Source organism: Pholcus phalangioides, unplaced genomic scaffold (genome assembly GCF_987345545.1).
Source record: "Pholcus phalangioides strain wild (caught in Gottingen) unplaced genomic scaffold, Ppha-v1.0 ptg000015l_1, whole genome shotgun sequence".
In the NCBI taxonomy this organism is placed as follows: domain Eukaryota; kingdom Metazoa; phylum Arthropoda; class Arachnida; order Araneae; family Pholcidae; genus Pholcus; species Pholcus phalangioides.
In genome coordinates this window covers 113701776-113724583 of record NW_028301608.1, presented here as the reverse complement: position 1 = coordinate 113724583, position 22808 = coordinate 113701776, and the positions used below count along the sequence as shown (strand labels likewise).

The following is a 22808-nucleotide window of genomic DNA, read 5'->3' as shown; positions in this document are numbered from 1 at the left end:
GGAGTTGGGTGGGGAATGAAGACTCTATCCACATCGGTGGTCGCACCAGGCCAACACCACTTATAGAACAAGGCCTCAGCCAGAACCTCCTAGAGATAGAAGGCCTCCGCACTCAGCTTGTGACGTCAGTAAGCAGTCCATTTTCCCTCGGAATATTCGGGGGGAAAAACGTGCTAGTATCATCGTTGTGAGGAAAAAAAATGATCGGGTTCAGAATTGGCGATTTCTATGCCCCACATCCAATCACTACGCGGTATTCGTGAGCCAATCATGAAGATCCTACGCCAAAATAAGAAGAAACGAAATAGGATGCTGTGTTTCAAAATGTATCAAACTTGCTAGGTAGTCTGAATGACGTTTATGGTAAACAAAGCAGAGGCCTTACAAGGAGGTTATGCCTCAGCACGAGCTTGTGACGTCAATGAAGAAGTCCATTTCTCCTATTGCCATTGGATATACTGCAAAAAAAGGTAAAGATATTGCACGCGTCGGTCTGCTATATCCAATGGGAATAGGTGAAATGGCCTTCTTCAGTGACGTGACGAGCTTCGTGCGGAAGCCTTGTTCTATAGGTGGTGTTGCCCTGGCTCGGTGGGTAAAGAACTTGCTTCTGACGTTCTATGCCCGGATTCGAACCCATGAACCTCGATGGTAACCTTCATAGTGGAAGACGAGCATCTTACCAGTGCGCCACTCGGGCGTTTTAGTGTGCTGATCCGGTAAATGAGAGGACGGCGTTAAATTTCCCAAAAAGCAGAAGAATTTCTAGAATTCATTCTCTCATCAGCTTGCTGTTGAAAACAACCTTAGCACCGCTCTTCTTCCGATCTTTTCACGAGACACTTATTTTATTAATCTGGTCTTTTGCTCTATAGAGCGAAATTATATCGCTTAGTTCAGGGTCCACCCCCTTCCCCTTATATGTACCAGTACTATAGTACCTTTGTAAATATGATCTTCGAACTTATATTTATTTCATCGCCCAAATATTTTCTTGTTGCTGTAGAAATTGCAATATTTTTGAAGGCATATCTTTCAGCTCTCAAGACTTCGGCAATATATATGCGCATATGAAAATCTCACTGTTTTTTCACCGTAACTATTTTTTCGCCACTCTTCAAATTTTAAAATGCGTAACGTTATTCATATAAAGAATTTCTGAAAGTATTTTTTTTTTCCTTATGTTCAGGAATGGAAAGCAGTCGACGCCGCTTATTAGAATAACGGATAATTTTATCATTTCGGTAGTGTTATCAGTGTTAACAACAGTGTTTTTCACTGTTGGGGAACGGACCAACATCATAATATGGGAAATAATTTTTATTCGTTTATAGTTATCGAGACTTCGCAAAATATTATCGATCTTTTTTTCCCGACGGAAGTCTTTTTTTTTTGCGCATTCTGAAGCTAAGGGTTAACCAAACTTATTTTCCCCCTGCAAGTTATAGTTATCACGCTGCAAGACTATACAGGAGGCTATAGAAAGTGTTCTCCCCTCCTTCCCTTGTTGACGAACATTTAAGTACTTAATGTTGTAATCGGTTGGTAGTGTTCGCTGTAATACACATACGTGTGGAACTGCTTTTGCAATGGCTTTGAATATAGTGAAGACACATGCATGACGAAAAAAGTTTTCTTTCCTTCAGTTCTTGATCAGTTTCTTTCAGTTGACCAGATTCAAATTTCTTTAATCCTAGAGACTTCCCAAGATGTCTATGAAACGTATTGTACGTTAAAAAAAATATCGTAATTCGTGTGAGATACATTAGTTCTGTTCTAAAGCTTCACAATGGCTCAATGAAAAAAAACCCCCATTATTTAGCTTTTAAAAAAAAAATGTGACACATTTCAAAAAGTAAGATTGGAAAGATTGAACATTTGGCAACCAGTTATATAGGAAAGAAAAACAGACTTCTCCAATTGTACCGATATTCGTTTACCATACGTCCCGTTCGAGCAAACGGGATATATGGTCAACGTAATTGCAAGCGGAACTTTCTTCGTATATATTTATCGTTCGGCTATTGCTATCAGAAATCTGGAGTCTCGATATGATCACATTACTCGGTGTGGGCTCTATATAAGGGATAAAGAAGTTCACTTCTTATTTCCCGTGACTATTTTCTCGCGACTTTTAAATTTTTTTAAAATATTTAACATTATACAGATAAGAAATTTCTGTAAATATTTTTCACACTCGTTTTGGAATGTAAAGAAATACAGAACAGAAGTTAACAGACGATAAAATTACACACAATGTCATGAAATATCTCACCTCGATTCGATGCATTCAAATCCAGCGTTGCATACGACATTAGCATTGTAGATAACGATCCATAAAAATAGATAAGTCCAACGTACCAGCATTTTTTTTCCATTCATTTTCAAACGTGAATTGCTCACACAGATTGCTGATATGATCCATGTGGATATCGATTTGCGAAATTCCGAATGAATCGATCACGAGGAATTTTCTCGTCGTTACGTTGTCTTTTCGCAACTGAAAATCACACCGTAGGCTCTTATCCGGATGTGCAATGTCAGCGCCGAGCAAATTGGCATAGTTATCAAGAAATGGCCGTGTATCAATTTTTTCCCCGGCATTTTCTCTGATACACCGCAATATGATTCTCATTTTTCCAAATTTCCTCCACTCCATTTCCGATAACACATGTAACTGCTTATGTCTTTTTTTTCCCTACTTTTATTCTTTAATGGATTCACTGATTTACGAGTTTGAGGAAAAGGGTTATCGTTTCTGGGGTATTGCTTATACAAAACGCTGCCCTCGTATTTTCGACGGGGATGGTGAATATTTTCCACGCATTATTCCATGTAACCATAAATAAAAAAAAACCTGTTTATTAACAGAAAATTATTCAGAAATTTTCTTCGACACTTTTTAATTTTTTACGGTTGGAGTTTATCGTCAAACATGGAAAAAAAATTGCATTTTTATGGTCTAAAACCAGGTCCACGCTCATGTCAAGTCTGGCCCAATAGTTATTCGCAAATATTTGCTTCCAATATTTTTGTAATATATTTCCGATGTGTTCTTCCTTCTGAATATTCGCTTGCAGAACGCTCTACTTGTTGTGACTGTAGGCGTTCTGTAACCAATGTGAGGCCAGACGGATTGGAAGATCGGGAAGGAAGGCAGCATCTCTTTGACTTTGGTTCCATGCTGGAAAGTACTTGACCAGCCTTCAATACTTTCCAGGCCCCAACATTACGTCCGAGTGGCCTGGTGGTAAGATGCTCGTCTACGAGCATGATCCTAGGTTAAAACCTGACGGATGATGTAGATAAGGTATTTTCCCCTAACGAACATCAGGCCACTACCGATTTACAGCGCCTTCATTTTCAACCCATCTAATTTATGACAGTACATTGCAATATAGCGATATGACAGAGTTGTGTTTGGTGAACTAGTAGCCTCCAACATTTGACGATCATTGTTAATGGTGAAATGGCCGCACTACCTGCCCACGACCAACTTTATGACGTAACGGCCCTTGAGTCGAGTGTGGCCCTGGCAAAATATCTTTCTCTTGGATGAAATTTTGAAAGTTTAAGGAAAGTTCATGACATCATAAATAACATTACAGGCAAATAATGCATAAAAACTTGCGATATCGTATGTTCCTTTAAACGAGGATTAATGTAATCTTTTTTTAGCGATATTTGAATGGTGGTTCCATTACGTGGTTCATTTTAATATTCTGTATTTCCTTTGATCATTTTTTTCGTGGAGATTTTGAACAGCTCTATATGTCTCACGTAAAATGCATATTCAAATCTAGAAGTTTTACATTCACTTTTTTATTGCAGACATCATCAGAGAAGTATTGGCAGGAACACTTGCGTTAACATTTGCTGTTGTCACACTAGTCACGTGGGTCTGCTACAAGTAAGTATTATTAATTTCTTTTTGGTACTGCATATCAAATATACGATGTCTTAATAAAAATCCCTTCCTTTTTCCAGAGACCAGAACAAGTAGAGAAAAAAATCAATACCATGTAAGAAAGAAAATTTCAAAAATAATTTCAGAAACACATCTTGTGTGTTTTTTGATTTAACCAACGTTGATGTGATCAACGTTCTGGCCATAAAAAGGCAACGATTCTATTATGTTTCCTTGTGGATATAATGTCGTATTAATACATTTTTCCATGAAGTAAACGTCGTATGAGAAGAAGAAAAATAACCATTTTTAATCCAAGAAAAATGCATCTTCATTTAATGTACATTAATATCTATAGTCACTGTCAGTAGCTAATTCACAGATTTAAACTGTGAGTTAACCTTAATCATCATCATTGTGAAAATGAAGATGCGTCATCTTGGACACACAAGGATAGTAAATCGTAAAGGATGGAGCAAATGAAACAGAACAGTTGTTATAGTTTGGTTCATTCATGTGCGGGCGAGGCGAATTTTCGTGTATAGGTAGAGCGGGATATATATAGAAGGCAACTTCGACTGCGGAATGAACTTGCTGTAGATAGTCATCCGGAATCACGTGATATATGTTGGTGGTCGTCCGAAAGTATCATCCAACAGGCAATCGGTTTCTTTTTCCTTCTGCGTTTGCGAAATGTTCGTCAGTAAAGCAACGTGGTGTTGCTCGTTTTTTAGTGGCAGGAGTTTGAGTTCACGAAATGAATTGGCGAACGAAGGCAGAGCACGGTGAGCATGCATTGTCTCTGACTCGTGCGCAGGACTGGCACGGTCGTTTAGGACAATAAGCCGTGAGGACAATGAGCCGATATTGCCATATGGCGATGTGGGCTGGGTATCTTTCGGTTTGACTGCACAGTCGTTTCCACTGTGTGCACTCACTTTCCTGTATTGGAGTTTCTCTGCAATAAAAGCATGAACGGAACCGAAACGCACTTCCTCTTTCTTGCTGATGTCCCTTATTGTGCGTCGTCTGTTTGAGTTGATCATTTGGTCGACTATTTTCACTAAAGCGTCCATGATGACGAGACGACTTTGACAGGATCGTGTATCATCATTCACAGGTCCCCAGCCCTCGCGGAAACGCTTATGCCAGTCCCGCAAAAGAGTCAGTGACATATCGCATGTTCACTGTATATTGCCTTCGTTCACCGATACATTTCGGAACTCAAATTCCTTCTGCCACTAAAAAACTAATAACTCCACGTTGCTCTACTGTACTCGCGAAAATTTCGCAAATGAAAAAAAACAACTGTTGATCGCCATTACATATCACGAGACTCACGACAATCTAGGGCAACTTCATTCCGCATTAGGATTCCTTCCTTTTTTCCCGCTCCACCTCTACACCAAATTTCGCTACGCTCATACAAAAATAAATCAAATCATAACAACTATTCCGTTTTAATTTGATCCACCATCATGAATTATATTAGATCGCAAACAAGTTAGATTTGAAATTGCCAATTTGTCGCGGCGCATTTTTTGAAAATGACTAAACTCTGGCATCCATAGCATGGGCATACACAGGACTTACCTACCATGAGACACATTGGTGGAATGGAGGTTTAGAAATGTCATCCATTTCCACCTCTGTTATTAGCTATGATTTATTGTTGATAAATAAATAATGTATCAACTCTCTCTAGTACTGACGGGATCCCCAGGTTGCAAGATCACGTGGTCGATTCAGTTACCGTAGTTTCCTGGATATAACAATCTGCTTTTGCGCATGTAACACATATATAAAATGCTGGTAGTTACTTCTATCACCAATAATAAAATCTCAATGGTTAACATTTTCATTAACAGGCGAATTATTTAAAAAAAATTCTTTCCGAACACCAACTTCTCAGACAAAATATTGCATATTGAATTTAAGCGTTTTCTCTATATAACGTATAATCCGGGGAATCCACGAGATGAAGGACCCATTCTTTTTATTTGAAAATTATACCAAACATGTACGATCCTAATTTACAATGTATATATCTGAATCTTAAAATTTTATTTATCATCTCCGCTGTGTTTCGTTATTGAAGGTGCTTGTAGTATATATAAGATATATTTACATCTATATGTCAGATACATTTTCAAGAAAGAAATCAAAAATCAAATTATTTGTCACGTTAATTAGCAAATGAAAAATTAATTTCCATCTTTGAATCCATATCGTACTAAAACACACACGGGACAATAATTACATGATTTCCAATTAGCGTGAAAAAAGATAACGAGATTCATCCAATTTCTTCCATAAAGACAACAAGAAATTGACGTAGAACATTACCCGCTTTTCTTAGACTGGAATAAAATAATAGGTTTATGAAAAGTTATTATTAAAATAATTTTTTCCCCCATGAGTATTTTGTTCGATCATTATCATAATAAGGAAAAGAATATCTTGAGCAAAAGAAATCAGAGAGAGAAAAGTTATCTTCAAGAATTAAGATTGACAAAATAATTGAATTCGGTTCGGTTGTTAAAACATTCGAAGGGAAAACTATATTAATTACATTTTCAGAAAAAGTAAAGAAATCGCGTTGGAAACTTCAAAGATTCCATCGAAATAGGTAATTAATGTACATATGCATTGGTCGTATTCATTTATTGAGTTTGTTTGAGGAATAAAAAATATCACGGAATAAAAAATAATAATGATGATAATAATAATTCCTATATTATATAGAAAATGAGAGAAACTTCATCATGGTTGCTATCGAAGCGAAAAAAAGATGCGCATGTATCACACTATAAAGTAAGATTGGATAAAAATCAAATATTTGAGAAGTAATAGACTTTGTACTGTTGATTTTTACATTAATAGTCTGAATTTAGTAGATAAGTATTTATTGAATGGAAATGTTGTTTGAATGGCAACTTACGCACGCGCGAATTATGCAAACATCACTATTTCCTAAAATACTTCATATGTTTGTACAACTCGATTTTTTCTATATTACCTTAAGGAATAAGACTAAACCATAATTCTCAATCCGAATTTCAATTACACTTCCTTTGATGTCTAAAATAAGAATTTTGATTTTTCCTCCCCAAAATTTATTTATACATAATACAGTAGACTCTGGACTATACGGCGTAATGAAGTGGTAGGATGAGCCGGATAACAGAAAAGCTGGATAGCTGGAGTTGTATAAAAGTGTTCACTTCCTACCTCCAATCATACCATCAAAAACACACTTTTTATACCTAAAACCCTCCTATTCATATTGTCTTATCTCTAAGTACTAGCGAGTAGTTAACAAATGGTTGTTATGTACTGAACTGCGCGTTCTAAAAATTTATTACAGAATTAATGGGCCAAGAATCAAAATATTGGACGCATTTCAGGTTTTAAGCTTAATTCTTTTATGCTAGTCTTGGTTACAGGAAACATAAAAGCATCCGTACGCTTTTGAAATAAACAAAACATAAACGTAAGTTCAAGTTTTAGAAAAATTATTTGAACATATTTCAAACTTCATTGATAAATGATAACGCCAATGTCAAAAGGTAGGCTTAAGATGAAAGAGTCAGTTTTTAGTTTTGTGAAAAAGTCCTTGATGTAGGTGACTGAGGGCTTCTCCCTTTTCGGCCAGGATTACACTATAAAATTTTTGCAATAGCTCAGTTATATAAACTTGTAAAATTAAACCAATAAACGTATCAGTTACATTCGCTCGATTGTAGCCAATGTGAGTATGGGTTGCATTTTTCAAGTTTTATAAAATAATTTTTATCAAATTTTTATAGTGTAATACTGGTATTACACTATAAAAGTTTTATAAAAGTAATTTTATAAAAGTAATTTTATAAAAGTAATTTTATAAAAGTAATTTTATAAAAGTAATTTTATAAAACTTGAAAAATTCAACCAATAAGGTTATCAGTTGTATTTGCTCGAATGTAACCTATGAGCTTTATCGGTTGGATTTTTTAAGTTTTATAAAAGGGATTTTATCAAACTTTTATAGTGTAATCCCGGGATTAGCCTTATTCAGCGAAGCAATGCTTCCATTCACGCTCTAACCCACGCGAAAACCGACCCGGTTTTGAGGTGTGGCTAGCACAGCGCGGGAGATTTTTAATGTTCAATTTTGCGTAGCCAATACCCACAAAACCGGTTTTTGTGCTGCTTGGAATCACGGAGAATTACTATGTATTAATTTTTAAGTAGGCCGGATAGTACAGAAACCGAATAGCCGAGAGTATACTGTTCATGTATTGCAATTTCTATAAAGAAAGATTAAAAAACTCAATTTTCATATTTTTGTTTGCAAAATGATACAGATGATACAGATTGTTTTTGAATGTATAACTGCTATTGAATGTGTTTGTCTCCAGCACTCTTAATCGTTTCCACATGCTGAATTGGCATATCCTCCTTTTACCTGAGCCAAAACTAATTATTAACCCTTTCAGACAATGCATACACAAATATGGTAGTTACTTTTGCTGACTGTGGACTTTTTTTTTCTGCCTCAGGGCGATAAGCACTGACTTAAGGGATTGTGTAAGTTATGAGTTAGAAATATGTTGTATGAATTTTGGGGGCTTTCATTAGAGGGCTGCACTTGAAGTTTCAGGGGTTTTTTTTAAGATAGCTTCCAGGAGAAAGTGCCTCCAAAATGCATGATTTATTGAATAAAATTTGGCAATAAAATTCTGGAAAAATTTTACGTGAAGACAAATGCACTCCTCAACATCTTGGCTGAAAAAAAAATTGAATCAAGTGAATTATTTCTTGACAAAAAAAAATCAAAATTTGGAAAAAAATTTACTGACATTCACATTTTAATGTATTTTTTGAGTACAAAAAATGCAAAAATATCTTGAAAATTCCAAACAGTTCATGCTCGTGTCTGAAAGGGTTAAAAAGTTTTTTTGACTGTGATTTGTGTTTATTGTACATTTAAATTCCCTTCAAAAAGAACAAAAATGATAATAATCCATTAATAAATTTGAATCACCCTCTTTACCAGGACCATTTGAGTTAGGTACACATATGTGCCCCTCAGGTCTTGATTTGAAAAAATGATCATTAAAAATAAATTAAAACCGTTAAAAATAAGGTACACATGTGTACCTTCGGGGCGAAAAGGATATGATAGGGGGTGCACATTGTGCACTGCACAACCTTCGGCCAGCGAAAGGTATTCTGATAGAAAATTTTTAATACTCACGACACGGTAAATACATAAGCTGACCATATTCCTTCATAAAAATTCGGGAAATCGCGATCCGAACGCGTTATCACCAATTATCACAAAAAAATAAAAATAAGTAAATAAAATACACGTAGAGCAGCCAGTTATTACCAAAACAATTTTCAAAGGAAAGTCAAGTTTCCAAATACAAATACAAAATTAGAAACCGCAACAGGCAAATTGTCCAACAAGGGGAATGGGAAAAGAAGAAAATAAAAATGAATAGTATACTAGGGAAATAAAGCTCATAAAATTATGGTTGTCATACGTCTAAATGCAACTACCTAAAAATAATAAGCCAAAAGAAGTAACTAAACAACTAAAATATCTGCCCATAGAAATCCGGTTGTCATCAATTTAAGTATGGATACCTTCTCTCTCTTGATTACTCCTACCCCTCTGTCTTATCATATTTCCTCATGAAGGTGTCTGTCGTGGGGAAATTCGCGACTTCAGAAGATAAGCTATTTGCAACCCTGTTGAAAAATTCCCTGCGACACAACAACCTGGAATAATCCCTAAATAATCGAAACTGGTGTCCCCGAGTCTCGAAACATTATAAAGACATACAGCCAAAAAAAAAAAAATTATCAAAGGCAATTAAGTTGCCAATTACAGCTAAGAAATTTTAGGAGTCAAGTAAAGTTTGCCAGTTACAACCAAAAGAATCATCGAAGGCAAGTAAAGTGGCCGGTTACAGTTATTTTTTCCATCAAAGGCAAGCAAAGTTGCCAACTAATGATAAAATTTATGAAAAATTAACCAATTGCGCTGAAGGTGATGGTAACTGCTAGCCATTCTTGAATGCATAATACATTGACAAATATGTGAGATGAATATATTTATACACTTGTTCTTGGTTATATGTGCTATCCTATGCTGGTATAAAGTTTTGCATATCTTGGATACTTACATTTTTGTAAATTTTCAAAAAAATGCATTAAAAACAGTTGCATGCATGATAAAATAGCATTACATGAATGTAATTGAATATTTATTCAAAATAAAGGAAATTGTTCAGTCCAGGGAATGAAGAAAAAGAGTGAAAATTTGACTCAATCTTATTTAAAATTAAATTCTAGATTAAAAAATTTTTGAAATTAAAAATTAAACTTTGAATAAAATTGAGTCAATGAGATCTCTTAACCATTTCATTCATCCCATGAAGTCAACAGTTTCCTTTATATATTTTAAATCAGTATTTTTATTCAATTACATTAATACCATTTTATAATTTTTAATGCATTGTTTTTTGAAAATTTAGAAAAAGTAAGTATTCAAGATCTGTAAAACTTCATACCAGCGTAGGATAGCGCATATAATCAAGAACATGTGCAGAAATATTTTAACGATAATTTTGATCAATGGTTATGTATAATTATTAGAAATATAAGTTCACTTTCTGTGTTTCAGTTCAATTTTATGTTTTTTAAATTCAGTTCTTTCTTTTTCTCTAGAGTTGTTTTTTTCTCAATGATTTCACTGTCATTCAGCAAAAATGAAACTAATTTATGTATTTTAAGAAACTGGAAATACGAACAAGAAATAGCAGGTCTTCTGTGGAAGATAGCTTTCGAAGACATCCAAAGATACGGTCCTAGCGGCATCGTCTCTTCAGAAAGCAAGGTACGTTTTCGAATAATGTAACATATTCAAATATAATTCAAAATTATCTTCCCTCAAAGAACATTGGATATATCCTTATGTACAGCATTATCAAGTTCGAAAATTCCACGTAATTTTAAACTTAGAAGTTCTGATTTTTCCATTCCCCAAACCTATAATTAGTAGTTTTATATTCTGAAGAGAGTAAGACGAAAAATACAGTCTTAAAATAAAATTAAAGCCATAATCGTATTCATGCTTTGAGTCAACTTTTAAAGAGAAATTTTCTGAAACTTTTTTTTGGAAAAGTCTTGTGAAATTTAAGCTTGATGCATTTTTTCCTCAAGAAATTTCCAAGAAGCTTAAATTGGTCAAAGGAACGGAACACTTTTTTTAGATTACTACTAATTTTCTTCACATAGCTGTGAAAATTTATTTTTCTCAAGCGATGTTCAAATAAATCCAATTAGTTGGAAAAATAGAAAATTTTCGTTACCTGAGACTTTTTTTGTTGTTTCATAAAAGGATAAAATTAGATGCCGTTTTACAAAGAAAAGCTTCAAGCCGTTCAGTATATACAGTGGACAACGCTGAAGACGTTGTCGCCTAGAACATGCAGTAAAATTACATTAAGTGTGAAAATGTTTAAAACGGGTAAAGTTTCGAGCAATAAAATTGAATCTCAGGAAAACCTTCTGAAGCGAGATCTCTAATATTGTAGCTTTTAACTTTCGTCTCAGAAATATTTTACCTACAACAACTGTTGATAATCGTTAAATTATTGTAAGATCATCAATTGACGAATTATTATTTCGACATTTTTCGTGCTTTAGACGAGCATCGCAAGTCAAATGTCTATGGAATCAAGAGGCGTTGGCCAGGTTTTCACTCATACAGCGATTTATAAAGGGACTGTCGTGGCTCTAAAAGCGTTACGGTTCAATCGAAGAACTGTCGAGATTCAGCGAGAAACCAAGAAAGAAATGAAAATAGTAAGTTAAACGTTCGGGAATATATTTTTGAATGTTATTGCGAATTAAATATCATTCAGGAAGTTGTTTTAAACTCGATATCATCGATTAGAGTTGGTTTTTATTCGATATCATCGATTAGAGTTTTTTTTTTTTTCTCGATACTATCGATTAAAGATATTTCTTCCATTCGATATCACCGATTAAAGTTGTTTCTCTATTCAATATTATCAATAAAAGCTGTTCCTTTTATTTGATATTATCGATAGAAGTTTTTTTTATATATATTTCATAACATCGGTTGGTATTTCAAATTTTCGATATCATCGATTAAGATTGTTGGATTTCGATACTATCGAAACGATTGTTTGATTTCGATACTATCGAAACGATTGTTTGATTTCGATACTATCGAAACGATTGTTTGATTTCGATACTATCGAAACGATTGTTTGATTTCGATAAAAAGATTGTTTGATTTCGATAAAAAGATTGTTTGATTTCGATAAAAAGATTGTGGACGCAGTTGCTCAGGTCAATAAGATACTCGCCTGAAGTTCCAAAGGATGTTTACAGGTACCGCGAGTTCGATACCCGGGTTCGTCCTTGTCACAAACTTTCCTAACACGGATACAACAGAAACGGCGGCATCACCAGAGAAAAAGATTATTACAGTACATAGGGAGTCCCACATCAAGAGGTTAGCACACCAACCTCTCGATGAGTATAAAAAAATTGCTGCCGTTCGGAATCGACAATTCAAATACAAATACAACGCCACAACAGTCAAATTGCCCAACGAGGTGGCTGACTTAAGAACATCATGGATCCCCGAGCCATTTTTTGGAGGCCCTACCTACAACTACTACACCCCCCCCCCCCACAACGAATCGGTACATGCGGGAATGTGCGTGTGCGTGTAGTGAAACCCGACATGAAGTTTTTTGTTGTTTCTCTGTAATGCTTGTTATGTGTAGTGCTGCCATCTGCCACTAGTTTCTCTAACTATGAGTGAAGTGTTATGGTTGAATGATTTACCGTTGTAGGACTGTTGCTCTCTGTGGCGAGACTTTTTAACGGGGAGATCGGCTCGCATTTGCGCCTTGAAGTTGGGAACCACAGAAAACCAACTTCAGCCGACCACCACTGTGGGGTTCGAACCCGGATCCTCGCATCGCGAGTCCGGCACTATAACCACTCGACCACCACAGCGGCCCGTTGTACATTGTAGGTCCCAGTCTAATTAGCTCTCGTGTGCAGAAGTAGCCGTGGTGAGACGAAAAATGATCAAAATGATCAAAGGATAAAAAGATTGTTTGATTTCGATATTTGATTTCCACTATATTGAGGAAATATAGTGGGAAAAAAAATCGGTAACTATGCATAACGCTCTCCAGAAGTAGTGACACATTTTAAACAACCACACATGTGTACTTTTATTTGTAAATACGTTATTAAAATTTATAAAATAGACCATCTTTGAATAAACCAAAACCACCAGAAATCAACTTTAGAAATCGTTTAAGGGAATGGGTTTATTGAGGATAAATCACGCTGATTTAAATCATCAAATTACGTATGTTTTCTCAATTTAAACGAATACCTACAAAATTGTTTGACACTCGCATTTTCGAGAAAAATATTTTATCATTTATCATAACACATCAGGAGTTTAATACAAATCTCCTTAGCGTGTATTTTATCACAGTTTCCATGACGAGGCAGGTTTATTCTTACAGTAATCTGCGCTCACAACCTCCGTTGATTCCAGGAACGGTGCATAAGCAATTACTGTTTCTCCAGGAAGTTTGGTATTTCGAGGAAATGAGAAAACAAATTGAATTTCCTTTCAACATATTCAAAAATGTGACATCCGAAGCGCGAACACTGTTTCTGCGTATTTGCATCGCATCACTAGATAACAACGAAAAATAAATGTGTTTTAGGACACAATGTTGTTGTTTTTTTTGTTATCTGCATTTTCCGATTTCTTGGAACATCCTCCTTCCATCTTCGAACACGCTCTATGAATGTGCATTAAAAGTAATGAATGTGTGTTTTGTTCAATTGCGTTTCTTGCATATGGAAACAAGTTCGTCACATAATAGAAAAAACTTTTTCGAGTATACTAGAATTGATAAGAATCATCCTGAATTTTCAGAAATACTCAATACGAATGCATCAAACTGCTCAAAATTGAATACAAGTTGCTACAAGGTGAATTCAAGTGTTTATGGGGGCCGTTCGAGTATTACGTCAGCAAATTTTGACCCCCCTTCCCCCCCCCCCCGTAAGCAAATTTTTGTCAGCACTGCCCCCTACCTCCTAACGCATACTGGTGGGATCAGAAACGTACGCGGGAAGGGATGGGCTGGGGGGGGGGCATGCGCCTTCCCCTTCGACGAAAATACTTTTTTTATGTATGTATGTATGTAAATTTTTCGAAAGAAAATACCTTTAAATGTTATTATAATCGATTTCTGTTTATTTCAATGCTATTTGGAAGATAAAAACTCAAAATTTATCTTTAAGAAATTCATTGTGACCTACCCTTTAAGCCATATATGGTAGAACCGCGAACCAAATTAAGAGAGCAGTCTAGACATTTGTTCCAGAATGAGAGAAATCGGAAATTGCCCCATATGCAGGTATTCAGCTTCATTCGGACCGCAACGTTTCAACAAATGCAATTTTTCCGCTGAGCAACCGCTAGTGAAGATTTCGTAGCCAACCCAAGTGGGATCACTGGTCAGCTTCATGGTGATCGTCTGACGACGGCACCCATTGGTTGTCTCAAATTTCATGTTTTTTTTTTATTTGCTTTGTTCGTTGGTTTCTTCTGTGATTTGGCTTTACTTACTACCAACCCTAGGCATTACTGGCCTTACAGTCACAAACGCATCTGTAGAGATGACTGCAGAAGTTAGATAATTATTGTGCCCCCTGATTTTGAATTTACATAACTTTCATGCATGAATGTGTTGAGGTACTGCCATCTAGCTTCTGAAATGGATCTGCTATATTATCGAACACCAACTGCGGCCACACCGCTAACTTCTAACCAATGGAGTTGGGTGGGAAATGAAGATGTGCCATATACCAGTGGTCGCCTCAGGTTCTGTAGGTAAAGATCTTGTTTTCTACGTGCTTCCCTTGAATCGAACCCGTGGATGCTGATGGTAGCTTATATGGTGGAAGACGAGCATCTTACCATTGCACTACTCGGACGCACCTGGAAACTGGCAATGGTAGAGGTCAATGATTTACAAGCTTGGACTATACGGTCACCTTTCTCCTTTTGTCAGTATCTTTGTGGTCGTAATGAGACATTTCCTTAGTTGAGAATTTACATGGAAATTGGCGTGTATTCTAATGAATGGTGAAATATCCACAAATTGATGGTCGTCTTCTTTTGCCGCGTGGCTATCGTTTGGGTTACAAATATTACAAAAACAGATAATTTATAGCTGTATAAGTACCTTCATATCCCAGAAGAAACATCTGTCTGTTGTCTGTAGTCTGCAGAGCATCAAGTAGCAATTAGATGATGTCTATTCTGGAGGTCTTCAAATGGGCCGTAATAATCTGACGCTATTCATAGCTCGTACATTAATAAGCGAAACGTAGTTCTAATCAGGCGAGGATTGATTGAGTGCTTGATTCATCAATGATAATTCGAGCTGTCAAATGTTGTTGTCGTATAGTAGGTCAACACACATATCAAGTCACTGTATCTATTTAGTATCATAAACTCGGTTGCGCAGTTGTTGTCATTGATGCATTCAATTCTATAAATCTAACAACAGTTTACTGAAACGTATGTGTGTGTAAAGCGTCTACTAGAGGAGGGAAATGAACAAATCTCCAAATATTTACATCCCCGATAAATAACAGATGTCCGAATCGAAATTTTACGCGCTAAAAAAATATTATCACTGGATTCACTTCATAAAATATTAAACACAAATTGATTTAATTGCATAAAAATATCGAAAGTGTTATAAATTTGTTTTAATGAAAGAATTTTTTAAAGGTGTAAGAAAATTCAAAACCAGTGTGGTCACACCAATCAAAAAAGATTTGAAATTACTCTAACGTTTAATTATAATTTTCAGCGCTGTTGGCGTCGAAAAAGGAGTCATGCGATTGAGAAACAGCGAAAATATTGATAAAAACCGGGACATTAACCAAATTCACTGATAATTACCAGGACATCAGGCAGTCGAACCTCGTTAACGGTAGTTTAAAAAAAAATGATTGAATGCTGCTTGTGTATAAATTTCTCATTTTAAATATTGTGAAAAGTGAGAGCGTTTTGAAAGAGAACTTCAGATCAGTTCAGTGTATTTATATAAATTTACACTGTATTAAATTTCAGACTAACGCAAATAGAATGTCAAAATTCTTTTTCCGTCATGCTTATCTAACCGACAAGACATTCGGTTACCGCGAAAAATGTTGTCAGAACATGAGTTTCCCGTTAACGAGGTTCAACTGTAGTGCCGAATTGTAAGGCTGCAACAAAATTACATATTTACACAAAAGCCTTCATTGTACAGGAGTGAGGGTTGTATAACCTTTTCCTCATTGCAGACCGCTAAGTGAAAATTTTCGTGTTCACGCATGAATGGGATAAAAGAATGAATTTTTTTCTATGAAAGATTTCCCGCATGTGTGTAGTAACTACTGCATAACCGTCGATGACAGAACTAGAAAAACTGAAGTACTTAGTTTTTCATGTACACATACAGGGTGTTGCCTTGAAGTTGCGACAAACTTAGAGAGGCGACATTAGGCATCAAGAGAAACAAACGTTATCATGTAGAACATGGTATCGCAAACCACGTTTAGTCGGTGAAAACCGCAAAAATACTTATGAAGGACAGACATGACCGCCACTACAGCGAGATTCGAACCCGAGACCTCATGATGCGAGCCCGTCACTATGGCCATCGTGCCACCACACCCGATGTGTTTGAGCGAGTCCGACAATCGTAATTCCGTCGCCTGTTGAATGGCTGCGGCAGCAACTTCGAACAACTTTTTATAATCATTTCTCTTCGTATATTTTCTGTCATTGAACTGCACGTTGCTGCAGAGGCTGTATTGTAATCATGCTGTCAAGTAAATGGTTTTTGTACTTATTTATTTCACTTTTTTTTACTTCTCTTATTGTACTTTATTTTGTACATCGCCGGCTGTGTTGGAATTATATATATGCTGTGAAAAAAAAGTCTACTTATTATTGGATTTTTTGTCCAATTCGATTTTCGACTAAACGTGGTTTGCGATAGCATGTTCTATCGCAATATTTGTTCCTCCTTATGCCTGCTATCACCCCTCTGAGTTCATCGGCACTTCAAGGCGACAACCTGTGAATGCTTGCGTCGGGCGTGTGGTCGAAAAAAATATCAAAACAAGGCCACAGCAGGAAAAATGTCCAATGGGGTGGCTGAAAAAAGTTGCCCATTACAAATATGGATGTTTATGTTTCTGAAATACAACAACTCAGTTTCTAAAATACAACAATTCAAAGCATGGTCTAAATTTTTACATGCCCGGGCAATAGAGTTGTCCAGCCCTGCGTCCTAGACGGAATTACTTCGTGACTGCCTCCGAATCAAGATCTACGTGAATAATTATTTCTTTATTTACTTCTATTGCAATAGAATAAATAAATAAAATACATAAATTATACACAGATAATTAATTTTTAACAACTGGGGCATATTTGTTATCCCTGTTGTAACCATATGGTTGTTACAAAAATATCTGTTCATGTGGATTTCTTTTCTCAGTTTGATGGCAAATAACTTTATTAATAACTTTAATGCAGTTACGTTACCATTTTGTTGCTCTTTTCCATGATTCGAAAATATACATATAGTATTTCGAAAAACGATTATTTCCTTCAAAACTGTAATATTTTTGTGCTAAATTCCAGTTTTATTAAATTAATACCAAAAATATGCTTCAATTCATACTTATGGAATTGTTCTTAAAAATACTTTTAAATTAAAAGTTCATCACCAGAAAAATAACTTTTACAAGCATCTTTAAAATGCACTATCACTTAGCCATTTATCTAATGATGGTAGTTTAAATTATACCAGGTTAGATATGTAATTTGTTTTATTTACTTTTTGTCTTTAATTAGAACTAAAATATTTAATCAAATAATTTGCATGATAATTATTTATTATTGTCATTATATTTATATAATCCTTTTCTTCTAATTATACTCTTCATAATCTGGGTAATGAATGGATATTTCTTAGCGGTAAATTATTTACGATTGTATGCAAATTCATTTTTCATTAATAGATGAGAGACATGCATCACGATAACATCAATCAATTCATAGGCGCATGTGTCCAGCCAAACTGCATTCTTCTTCTAACGGAGTATTGCTCGAAGGGGAGCTTGCAAGTAATTATTTTTACTTACATTGTCTTTCATGCTGTATATATCTTTCCAAATTAAAATATTCCTAAATAAAAACTGAAATTGATAATTCGTGTCTTATTTTAACTCACGCAGTACTCACATCTCACATAATTAATCATAGAATTTAGTAATGTAATGTTACGATTTATTATTGCTTTATGCCCGATAGTATGAAGAGATCCATCTTTTATTCTGGAACTAATGGATATACACGATTAAAAAACAATTTTCAAAGAATTTTAGGAATGCAGCTGAAAACGAATGTCTGATATACTAAAGAGATTTGAGAGAGAGAGAGAAGGGCTTCCTAAAAATTATTAACTTCCAAAACGACTCCCATTTCAAATACGAATGTGTGCAAGTGGTTCGAAGAAACGTTTTTTGTTCTCAATAAATGTAAATTGCTCAGAAATGGCAGATTTAAGCAACGGACCGAGCTATAAATCATTTTTGCGAATAGCGGTTTCTCACTATCAGTTGTCGCGAAAATAATCTTGGGAATTTATTAACTGGAGCTCATTTCAAAAGCCTTCCATTGGGAAAAGCTTTTACGAATCTCTCATCGAAAATTTTGAAATCGTCAGCATATGTCTGATGGAATCATATTCAGAGGGAAAAATTGCATATCTAAGCTATTTCGTTGTAGGAATGTCTTTTGGTTTCAAGAGAACTAACAATCGGCCAAGTCAGATCTTCCTTCATGCTGTGAATTATCGATATTAAGATGCTTAGCTTGTCTTTCAGCACCTGCAATGCCGATTGTCATTCACATCTTTATGTTATATATCATTGTATCCTTTAATCATTTTGTAGAAATCTTAACAGTATATTCTTGTTAAATGTAAGCGGATTCTACAAATTATTATTGCGCTATTGGGATTACACTATAACAGTTTCATAAAAGTTTTTTTATAAAATTTGAAAATGCAACCAATGTATCGGTTTCATGCGAGCGAATGTAACCATAAGGATTTTTTTTTTTTTTTTGAAGTTTCATAAAAGACCTTTTATCAAACTTTTATAGTGTAATCTCAGCTCGAGACAAAAGCGGCCTAATGAAATTATTACTTTTGCATCACTTTTACCCTTGAAAATAATATATTTTGCGAGAGATCGCAAAAAAACAGCCTTGACCTGTATATGGTAATTGCAATTATTTCTGTGCGAGTTTCAGCAGTGATATGAAAAAGACAATGAAAATGATTCATCAAAGCAATTTCCGCGTACATTTCTGATTATATAAAAGCTAATCTATATATTATACGACTGAAAGTATTCTCGTAAATTCGACTGACACCCGTTTAAAGAAGGTTCTTTGGAATCATAGAAGATGATCCGAAGGAGTAACCTCTCTCTCTCTCTCAGTTGTGTATTCTTCAAATTGCTACATTATTTTCAATGCTATCTATTCTGTTGAATTTCATCACTGATATTTTCCCCCCTACACAGGACATATTGGAAAACGACGACATCAAACTTGATCATATGTTCATCGCGTCTCTAGTCTTCGATCTTATAAAAGTAAGGAAAGAATCCACTTCTCATTTTTAAAAATTTTTTGGTGATTCAACAGATGACTTCAAGCAGCGAAATCTAAGATAATATTTTTTAGCAATGGTGAAAATTAACGAAATAGTTCACCTTTCACTTTGCTGTAGCGTTTCATGTTGGGTTTTTATGATTATGTTAAATACATTTCATGTACAGCCGTCCCACCTAATCAAATATCAACGATTCCAGCCCATCCGATTCTGCGAGGAAATATAATTCAGTTGGTATTTTGCAACGTAAGTGTTGTTTGAAAATTGGAAACTGATGAGGGATGCATATTACTAAAGCTTCTCGAATAAATCAGACACCAAAAATAAAATAAAAATCATATTGAATTACAAATGATCATACCTAGTCTCTTACTTTTCATTCAATGCCTGAAAGTCAGTGTCCTCTATTGGCTCAACAAAGAACTAATATAAACTATTTAAATGTGCGTATTGAAGACAACTTGAATACTCGGAGGAAAGTACATCCTCCCAAATGTTTTTCTTTTTTCATTAACCTTACTTAATAACACATTTTCTATTAATTCCAAATGTTTATTACGGTAAAAACATCATGTGTATAGTGATTAATATGTATTAACAGTTGATGAGTAAAGCCCGATATTCGATTAAGCGAGAAAAGTGGCTAAAATTATCATATTAAGCAAAGAACTTTGTCTACAGGAGAAATTTTGATGCCGGGGGATTTTATCCGTTTAAGCGGATTATCCGATTAAGCAGAGAGCCGACAGTATTATTTAAACAAATCAGAATTCGTTTGGGGTTCTCATATAGCCCTTCTTCGATTAATGTAAGAAACATTTTTATATTTGATCATTTTTGTCACACCACGGTCATTTTCATTTTCTGCACACGAGGGCTAATTAGACTGGAACCTCCATTTTATTGCCGAATATTAACGGCAACCTCTTCTATACTCATCGAGAGGTTGGTGCGCTAACCCTTTGATGTAGTGACTCCCTCAGTAGCAATCTTTTTCTGTTGCAATGTCGCCGTTTCTATTGCAACAGAGACAACGAATAAGGAGAATATTAAGCTCTCGAAACGCGAATCTAAAACGACTCACTCAGCTCGACTTCCGTTATCCATTGCAATTCCTGCAAAATATATTGGAAATTATAAATGAACTTTTAACAAATTGTCTGTCCAGTTTTGCCGATGGGAAGCACCAAATATTCAGATGCTGACTTTATCAAGGAAAACACTCAATTTATATCCGTTGAGACTGAATTATTCATCTTCAAAAGACTACGCTCGTTCATCTCGTGCAATATGTATGGTTACGTTTGGACCAAGCTTCAATCTTGAACCATTCGCGTGACATAGAGAGAATTATTTAATGTAAGCTCCCTGATAGTAAATTAAAATTTCAAACTCGCTACAGAAATTACTTATTAAAAACAAGGGGTGAATAAAGAAGAGAAAATCGATAACTCTCTGGATGCGACGTTATCATATAAGAAGGAATCAGAACCTGGAATTATGATCTTTTCAATTAAATGAAATGAAAATTTGGTAAATGTTAATCACAAAAAAGTAACGTAAACTTGCGTAAAAATTCATAGTAGGACTTTGGCCGATGAACATAATCATTTTACTTACCACAAGTTGATATACACTGAAGTGACAGAAAAACAGGGACGCTCAACTAATATCATGTTGGTCCCCTTCTCTAGTACTCTGAACTGCTACTACTAAACCAGACATGTGCCCCTCGTCCATATTCCTCTTCGGAACTTCTAACGATTTCGTACATGTTGGAATGCGCGCGCGTGTGTGTGTGTGCATGTAGTGAACCTTCCGTGAAGTTTATTTCTGTGTAATGTTTGCTATATGTAGTGATGCCATCTGCCATCAATTTCTCTAACTATGCATGAAGTGTAATGATTGAATAGTATGCCGTTGTAGGCCTGTTGCTCTCTACGGCAAGAGTCTTTAACGGGGAGATGTTGCGTCCTTTTACACACAAATACTGTACGTACACGTAACTATGCAGGGGGATAGAATATGAAATATATATATATATATATATATATATATATGTATATATATATATATATATATATATATATATATATATATATATATATATAATGAAATTCCACACACACCTACCATCACATGCATGGAATTTCCAAGGACAAAAGTTAACAAAGTATTGCGCAATTCTTGCAGACATGATCACCGAGAATTGCAATTATGTAGGACATCATGTAAGATTAAAAATTTATCGCATCACATGAAACATTAAATTTCATGGTCTCTAATGAGCGTTCCTAGTACTCCGAGTATATTTCGGAAATACACAGTAGAAATGATTTTCCGGACTTTGTAAATCGCTAAGGAATGAGAAATTGGAAATTCAGAAAACATTTTCCAGAAATATTTGATTTAAATTGTTTTTAAATTAATGCCTTCAAGCATATGTCTTATCATATTCCACGTGCAAAAATGTCATTCATTATCATTTTTACATCAGGGGATGCAGTTTCTTCACGAATCAGACCTCAAAGTACACGGTAATCTCAAGTCTTCCAACTGCGTGGTGACTAGTCGCTGGGTTCTTCAGGTCACAGATTTCGGTCTCCGAGATTTACACGGTGCCGCCGAAACTGAATCAACTCTCAGTTATCAATTCTACAAAGGTAATGAGGGTTTCTGATAAAGTATCACCCAAATATACATCATATATTCCATAAAAAAATACACAGAAAAATAAAATTTAATATAGAGCGTGCCTGTGTGTTGTATTTATCCTCTCATAAAACTTAAGGAATATTCAGAAATGACCAATTTGGAAATTTTTAGCTATGAACGAGAGGAAAAGACAACAATTCAATAAATATGAAAATATATTGTTCCGGATAATGTCTCTCACACAAGCACTTGAGATGACAAACCGCGCAGCAATTTCACGGAAATCTCAGATATATTGTACAGAACACCTATATAGACGTATTCACAAGCGGCGATTTCGACGGAACCTCACAGTTAAATGGAGGTTCTAGAAAGAGGGAGAGAAACACTGATTCTAGTTCCGAGGAAGCGTGGCACTA

The 22808-nt window shown here is 35.3% G+C and overlaps 1 protein-coding gene across 1 annotated transcript in view; it reads left to right on the top strand.

The window, feature by feature from the left end:
• The window catches only part of LOC149077630 (receptor-type guanylate cyclase Gyc76C-like), a 245037-nt gene that overhangs the window by 174578 nt on the left and 47651 nt on the right, over window positions 1–22808 (top strand). The window contains exons 9-14 of the mRNA XM_089245179.1: window positions 3832–3910; window positions 10694–10796; window positions 11609–11767; window positions 18071–18175; window positions 19643–19714; window positions 22232–22397. Of these exons, the coding sequence (XP_089101305.1) occupies window positions 3832–3910; window positions 10694–10796; window positions 11609–11767; window positions 18071–18175; window positions 19643–19714; window positions 22232–22397 (684 nt within the window). The remainder of the gene's footprint in view (window positions 1–3831; window positions 3911–10693; window positions 10797–11608; window positions 11768–18070; window positions 18176–19642; window positions 19715–22231; window positions 22398–22808) is intronic.